The sequence below is a fragment of the Lycium ferocissimum genome, chromosome 12, assembly GCF_029784015.1.
Source record: "Lycium ferocissimum isolate CSIRO_LF1 chromosome 12, AGI_CSIRO_Lferr_CH_V1, whole genome shotgun sequence".
NCBI classification, from domain to species: domain Eukaryota; kingdom Viridiplantae; phylum Streptophyta; class Magnoliopsida; order Solanales; family Solanaceae; genus Lycium; species Lycium ferocissimum.
In genome coordinates, this window is record NC_081353.1 from 47474298 (window position 1) to 47482698 (window position 8401).

Below are 8401 nucleotides of genomic sequence, written 5' to 3' on the forward strand. Positions count from 1 at the left end.
TATTGCACCAATTCCTTCTCTAAATCTCTAATTTTGTTAACCAATTTTGGGAGGATAAATTTTGATCTTGGATCAACTTCATCTCTGCCCCTCCAACAAAAAAACTTGCATTTTTTAGCCTGAAAAATAGCGAAACAGGGCATAATTTTACAAATTTAATTTTTCAATAAATCAAAAAATAGGAGCAAGACCATACACCCTAATAGGGACAAGACCAGTATCTTCTTCTAGGGTTGTTTTTAGACCAAGAAGTTTGCATTTGCAAAAAATTCCCGTGTTGACATTGGACCACGGTTCTAAGCATAGGATCACTCTCATCCATACACAATCGACCAAGATCAATATTTTCCATAACAAACCCTAAGAAATGAAAAATGACTAAGTATGAGCAAGAATTACTCAAGAAATTTAAAACAATAAATTTCACATGAACCAATTTAAAGAGAAATAAATGAGAAATAAACCCTAACGAACGAACCTCTTTCCAACGATTGGAGCGATTAAGGTGTTGATTTTTGGAGGTATAACGATTGGAGTGGTTGAAGTTATGGAGCTGTTTGCTTTTTTGACAAAAGAATGGAGATGGGTATTAAATGGGGTGAAGAAGAAGATGAAGTAGCCGTTTGGGTGTAAAAATGGAGGGAGTTTAAATTAATCTACATGGCATCTACGTGGCAGTCCAGTTGGCGCTCCAAAACACGTCAGATGCTCTTTTTTAAAGGCTATAACGCGCCACCGAGCGGTGTATTCACGCTCTTGTCCACATCAGCAAAAAAGGGGCATTTTAATACTGAAAAAAAAATTTCAGGGGGGTAATAGGTCCAACGCAAAGGTTAGGTGTGTAGTTGACATTTTGGTCAAACGTTGGGGGGTATTTTGACTATTATCTCAAACTGTAGAATAATCCTTTTAAGAATTTATCACAAAATCTAATGTTCCTTTTCAGGGAAAAGGGTCAAAACTATCCGTCTACTTTCTTTTAATGGCTAAAAATATCATCCCAACTAATTTTGGGTCATTTATGCCTCTGCCGTTACGAAAGTTAACAAATATATACCTTCATTTGACGGAAATCCCCAAATTGATTCAAATAACCTAATTTCATAAAAAATAACTCATTCTCCTATTTTACCCGCCCCGACCCACCTCCTAAAATAACCCATTCTTCCCTCTCTCTCATAGTTTCTCTTACAACTCTCATGCCGTCGATCCTATCAATCATAACTAGAAGGAAGATTAAGAAGTGGTTTTTGAAACCAGAAAACATTTTAAATTTCATCTTTGTCAATCATCTATAATTCATAAACCTGTTATTCATTATTTGAATAGAAATTTTGTTCAAGCTCTTCCCTTAGAAAAGACGAAAACAATTGACAGTCATTTTGAAAACAACCAGTACATACCTTTAAATAATTAGTACTGCAGGGCAACCAACTAAGCAGATAAATAGAGCACTAACTTATCACTAACCTATAACCTGAAGTAATGGCTAAAAGAGTTGACTCCATTAACCAACTAATTTCAACATAATTAGGACTCCTAAGATTACTTAACTGAAAAATAAAAACTATAACTCCTAAAACAAGACACTAACTTTTGAATCAGTCAACTGCTAAAGAGAAAGTAAGTCTCCATCGACGGGCTTGATAGCTGGAGAAGAAAATATAAGAGAGAAGGAAGAATGGGTTATTTTAGGAGGTGGGTCGGGGCGGGTAAAATAGGAGAATGGGCTATTTTTTATGAAACCGGGTTATTTGAATCAATTTGGAGATTTCCGTCAAATGAAGGATATATTTGTTAACTTTCGTAAGGGCAGGGGCATAAATGACCCAAATTTAGTTCGGAGGATATTTTCAGCCATTAAAACAAAGTAGAGGGATATTTTTTACCTTTTTCCCTACTTTTTATGATTGATATTTTAATATTACATGCATGTACATATATATACACACACATGCACACATATACATAAATATTTACATATATATATATATATATATATATATATATATATATATATATATATATATATATATATATATGTATACACACACGCACACATATACATAAATATTACCTGTTATTTTACACACACACACACACACACACACACATATATATATGTGTGTGTGTGTGTGTGTGTGTGTGTGTGTGTGTATTTAAGTTTCAGTTCTCTCTTATTCTCTAATGTCAATATATAAACGAGTTTTGGTTGTCATTAATGGAATATTTTTTTAAGAAAATATACTTCTGTTTTTATTAATTGGTTTGTATTACATGCATTGAAATATACTTACAAAGTTATTATTACCTGTTATTTTTACTTGTATAAATACAGATATTAGATCGAGTTTTGAATTATTAATAAAAAAGAATTCTTATTCTTCTCATTTTTACTTCATTATAGAACGACATTAAGGTATATACTCAATTAGAATTTCTTACTCTTTTTTTTTCCGTCTCGAAAATAATATTTATTTTCTTATAGGAATTTAGTAATATAGATTAAGAAGATAAAAAGTATCATGATTTTAAAGAAATAAAAGAAAAAAGACAAGTTGATAATGTATGGGTAAAATAGAAATTTTAAAAAGTTAATTAGTATAAAGGGAGGAGAATGACTATAGTTCAAGATTTTTAAAGAAAAGTTGGGGGTGAAAACCTTTCATTTAGTTCCTTCTCAGGTCTAGAATTAGCATAATACATCAATTAGTAAATTAAAATAAGCCTCAACTCAGACTACAAAATTCCCTTCACCTTATTTCTCTCCTGCAAAAGTTAAACAGTTAAATAAGAAAATAAATAAACAAGTTTTTACCTTTAAGTGGAATTCGCCACATCTTTATAACTTTCACGAATATTTGATCATTATATTCCAATGTTATACAAAAATATTATCTAAAAACTTCTTCAGCAAACTATACAATTGTTGAGGCTGCAGACTCGAGCGTCGAACTCAAAGTAGAAAATAAAAATGGCTTTGCAGGTCGCTCCAAAGTGTTCAATGCCGATCCTTCTGATCGTGATGGAGAACATATGAAAGGTTTTGGTGGGATTTGGAAGGCCTCCAAGCTACTTTCTAACAATTCAATTACCTTACCAGTGTCCGGCCTTTGCGTGGGATCTGTTTGGATGCACCACAAACCAACTAATATCATTTTCTTTGCAATCTCTTCTTCTTCATTGGTCATCATATCTCTTATATTTAGGTTTTCATCTAGCAAAATTCGTTGATAAGCCCAACGAGGGAAATATATTTCACTGTTATTGCTTCTTTCAGCACTGTAGTTCTTTCTTCCTCCAACCATTTCGAGAACCATCATTCCATAGCTATAAACATCAGATTTGTGTGAAACTCCTCCAAAATTTCTACAGAAGACCTCTGGAGCTATGTAACCAATGGTTCCTCGGGCTTCTAGTGTGGACATCATGCTCTCTTTTCGAGTACATAGTTTTGCTAAACCGAAATCAGATATCTTCGGACAAAAGTCCTCATCCAGAAGAATATTATGAGGTTTTATGTCAAAATGCAAAATTCGGGAGTTGCATCCTCTATGCAAATATTCTAATCCTCGAGCTATCCCGAGTGCAATTTTGTACAACATTTCCCATCTCATGTTTGGAACTTCATTGTATATGTGTTTATCAAGAGATCCATTTGACATGAATTCATAAATAAGAGCTTTCACTCGACGACTCAAACAAAATCCCAACAGATTAACAATGTTGACATGAGAAGTTCGACTGATGCTTGCAACTTCGTTAATGAACTCTTCTCCATTCCCCTTGGTCTCTTTTAAGATTTTCACCGCAACAGGGTGACCTCTAAGATTACCTTTGTAGACCTCTCCGTAACCCCCTTCTCCAAGTTTCTCTTTAAAGGAATTTGTCATGTTCTTAATGTCTGAATAGCTATATGCTGTTGGGGATAGGGATCCATACTGCCTTAGGAAGGCATCAACAATCTGATCTTCTTTTTTTGACGTTTTATTTGTTTTCCTAAATAGGACGCAGCACATCAGGCAGCAGGCTATCACTGTTGCAGCTCCAACCGCAGATAATGCTATGAATGGACAAAAGAAATGCCAGTGATCAATATCAGATAAAACTATTTTTATGTAAATGGAGCACCAGCTGCTGCAAGAAGAAATGCTTATGGGAATTTTCTTAAGAAGAGGAACATAATAAGATAAATCAAATTGAACAAATTCAAACAATAATCACCTAATGCAATTGCAACCTTCAGTCCGATCGCGTTTCTTCCTGAAACGGAGACATAAAAGGTGATAAGACATAATAATTTATCTCAATAAAGTATAACAATAATAATGTATCTCATAAAAGTCTGAAACATTTTTTCCTTTGACATGATCAATACATAACAGAATAAAATCATTGAAATGGGAAGTTAGCTTGCCTTTTTTTTGGAAATAATATCTCAGATAGTCACTCAACTATGGCTAGTTCACTCAAAAAATCATTCAACTTTGTTTTCTAATCAGAAGTCACTCAACTATTGGTCTTTCACCTACAAAGTCACCCAACATATTTAAGTTTTTTTTTTAAAAATTAAATTTTGTTGACATTGAATTTTTATTTAAAGACAAAATTGTAAAAAATAAAAAAGTACCGGTTTTAATAATTTTATTGACCCACCCAACTTGACCCGACTCACTAAAAATATAGTGACTAAAACATTTTGTTTTACCCTTATTCCCTCTTAATTTCTTCTTTGTCTACGTTCTTTTATTTTTTGACATGAACAACTGAATGTCACAAGTATTCCAACTATGTTATTTACTCAGTATACACCCTTATCCAAATTATGGCCTCATGTATGCAGCTTCATTTGTCACTTTAACAAAATATATTGCTTATAAATCACCATTCAACTGTCAAATGTCACTAAATAAGCAGTACCATTTGATAAAAAATATTGCTTATAAATAACGCATACAACTAATGAAGCTAAAATAAAAGGTTTTGGTCAATATATTTTTAGTGGGTCGGGTCAATAAAATCGTTAAAATGGATACTATTTTAATTCATACAATTTTGGCTTTAAATAAAAATTTCATGTCAACAAAATTTAATTAAAAAATCACTTAAATAGGTTGGTTGACTTTGTAGGTGAAACACCAATAGTTGAGTGATTTTTTAGTTAGAAATAAGGTTAGTGACTTTCTGATGAGTGACCATATGAGATATTATCTCCCTTTTTTTTTCTTTTAATCTAGGAATTAAGTAGAATTCTCTACTAGTTACAACTCTACACAGGAGTAGCATCCAACTCCCTTATCAAGAGCCTTCCTCTGGTTCATGAACTTCCTTCCAAGGTATAAACACTAAACTAAAACGAGAAGAAGAAAAAGGAACACTCCATCTATCCCAAATTTTGGCACTTTTATCTCGTGATTCAAACAAGGTCAACTTTGACTATTATTATAATTAGAATGTATTTATTACCTTTTTGATATTAATGAAAATTGATATAACAATTCCTGGATAAAATATATTATTATCTTATCCCCATTTGATTGAATTTTTTATTTTAAGCTTGGCAATTCCGAAATTATTTATATCATAATTGGTGGTATTATTTTACATTAAAATCAAAATATAAAAGGATATTTTATATATTACCTCATTTAATTCATTTTAGTAACTGATAAAGTTGTTGTCGTGTGACAAAGAGATCATGGGTTCTAGCAGTGGAAACAGCCTCTTGTAGAGATGCAGGGTAAAGCTGCGTACAATACACCTTTGTGGTCTGCCCTTTCCCGGACCCCGCGCATAATTGGAGCTTAGTGTACCGGGCTGCTTTTTTTTTATTAAAAAAAAAAAAACAAAAATATTTACCAATAAAAGTATATTCACTAATCATGTTTGGCCAACCTTTTAAAATCGCCCTTATTTTGAAAAGTGCTTTTCAAAAAAATACTTTTAGTGAGAAGCAGTTTGTGTTTGGCCAATTAATTTAAAAAGCACTTTTGAGCAACAATTAGTGTTTGGCTAAGCTTTTACAAAGTGCTTCTGACTGTTTGGCCTAGCGGCTAAAAACTGCTTAATTTGAAAGGTGTTTTTCAAAAAAAGTACTTTTAGTGAGAAATAGTTTGTGTTTGGCTAATTCATTTTAAAAGTACTTTTTACTACTTTTAATTAGCAGATTGTGTTCAACTAATCTTCTTAAAAAATGCTTTTGAGTGTCAAATTACAAAAAAGGACAAGTATCAATGAACTTTACTATCACGATTATTTTGCAGAGAGAAACTATTTTGAATATCTATTATGAAAAGTTTTTACTTTTAATTTTTAGTTAAAATTTAAAAGTTTATTTTAAAATTTCAATTAATGTACTACATAGATAAATAAAAAACAAATATTAAATATTGATATAATATCAACACAATGATTTCAATATAGTAGAAAACTACAACCAAAATAAAATTTAAAATCTTTCCACAAATTATAATTCAACACAAAGAATTATTAATTAGAAATTCATGGAGTAATGAGGGATATATCAGCTAAATATGTATTTATGGTAGGGATACTTTTGTCTTGAAAAAAATAATTTTCTGCTTCTCCGGAATCGCAGAAAAACTGCTTCTGCTTCTATTTAAAAGCCGTTTTAATAAATGGCCAAATACCTCAAATATCTAAAAAAGTGCTTTTTCTCAACAACCAAAAAAAAAAAATCTTTTGGCCTCAAAATCGCAGAAAAAGTGTTTTTAAAAAAGGTGCTTTGGGGAAAAACTATTTTTTTTAGCTTCTTAAAAAAAGATTTTGTTACTTCGTAGAAGCACTTATTTTCTCACAAAAACTTAGTCAAACACCTCACTTTCTAAAACACTTTTTAGAAAACAAATAAGCATTTTTGGCCTCCCAAAATCTTGGCCAAATAGGCTATAAGTACTTTCATTATAATTTAATACTTTCTCTGTTTCAATTTATATGAACCTTTTACTATTTGGGGAGTCTACGAGGTGGTTCTTTGATCACATTTTTCTTATATTTTTTCTAAATTATTTGAATTACAAATTATCATGACTTATAGTACTTTTAATGTAGTTTCTAAATACATAAATTATATTTTTACAAACTTGAAAAATCTATGTCGAAATTTAAGGTCAAAGTTATAAAGTTTGACCCTCGTAATCCGAAAAGGTTCACATAAATTGAAACGAACTATTATAATTCCGGGATAGTTTATTCCATGACCAAACAACCCCTAAATTGTTTCCCAGAAAGAATGTGAAGAGCTTAAAAAGAAGATGGCGTACCTTTGGATCTGCAGCTATGAAAATTTACGGTGCCATCTTTGCGGTAAGCACAAGGACTCTTGGGTTAAATTGTCGTAACCACAACGCCCGTCCGAGGCCTCACACTTTCCGCACTCCATCGTATTCTCCCAATGTAATACGAACCCCTCATCCATCGCCGCACCAAGTTCTCCAGTCCACCCACCCTTCGTCACAGGCACCACCACTTTTTTCTCACATGTTCGATACCAATTCAAATTTTTCGGCTCATGATCCTCAACATATAAATATGACTTGTTTCCACCTAAATTTAAGCAATCTAACGTAAGAGTAGGATCTGGAAGAGAACCGGTACAGTTATAATAGAAAGTAAGATTCATATCAAGCTCTGAATATACCAATGGCAAGTCGTCATCTATAGTAAGATTATGATGTACCCTGGGGCATACTCTGCTATCAAGAGCATCAATATCCACTAGGGTAAGGGAGTGGTTATTGTAATTAATCTCCTTAACATAGAAAGAATCCTCGGAAATGTGCAGAGTTCGATCTGTTTCAGAACAGAAGATTCCAAATCCTGGATAGCCACAGTATTGTGAAGAGGGGGGTTTGTGGCTATCAAGTCTCCAAAAAGGATATGAAATTTCAAGTCCATTTTTGCAGGTAGACGAAGGGCAATTTGCAAAGGACGTATCATCAGCTCTATTGGAGTTGATGAAGATGGAGAACAAAAGAACAAGGAGAGAGACCAAGAAGAAGCTGGAGAATAATTGACTTGGACACATTGCTAGATGATGTTTGAAGAACTCAAAAACTAATTGTGATTTATACTATTGCTAGACAACCAAAATATTATACATTTATTATATTTGACTTGGTCATGTGGAGGAATTAGTAGGAAACTTGGAATTTGGTACCTAAATTTCTCTTCCATACCTTATAGTCGAGAGTCACAAATAGGAACCAGACAATTTGGTCTGATTGTGATTTATGTAATTTATGCATTGGAAGAATAATTGACTTGGACACATTGCTAGATGATGTTTGAAGAACTCAAAAACTAATTGTGGTTTATACAATTGCTAGACAACCAAAATATTATACATTTATTATATTTGACTTGGTCATGTGGAGGAATT

General features: G+C 32.4%; 2 protein-coding genes across 2 annotated transcripts; both read right to left on the reverse strand.

Moving 5' to 3' along the window:
- Positions 1-2648: 2648 nt before the first annotated feature.
- On the reverse strand, positions 2649-7413 carry LOC132039763 (PR5-like receptor kinase). The gene is made up of 3 exons (XM_059430281.1): positions 7284-7413; positions 4233-4263; positions 2649-4065 (listed from the first exon to the last, which is right to left on the reverse strand). Exon 3 carries the CDS (start codon positions 4017-4019, stop codon positions 2919-2921), a length of 1101 nt encoding a protein of 366 aa, XP_059286264.1. The 5' UTR covers positions 4020-4065; positions 4233-4263; positions 7284-7413; the 3' UTR covers positions 2649-2918.
- On the reverse strand, positions 7298-8047 carry LOC132039383 (uncharacterized). The gene has a single exon (XM_059429872.1). The coding sequence runs from the start codon at positions 8045-8047 to the stop codon at positions 7298-7300; it is 750 nt and encodes a 249-aa protein (XP_059285855.1).
- Positions 8048-8401: the final 354 nt, after the last annotated feature.

What these genes read in the sequence shown, in the direction of transcription:
- LOC132039763 (XM_059430281.1), bottom strand. Translation starts at nt 4,019, where the DNA reads ATGTGCTGCGTCCTATTTAGGAAAACAAATAAAACGTCAAAAAAAGAA.
- LOC132039383 (XM_059429872.1), bottom strand. Translation starts at nt 8,047, where the DNA reads ATGTGTCCAAGTCAATTATTCTCCAGCTTCTTCTTGGTCTCTCTCCTT.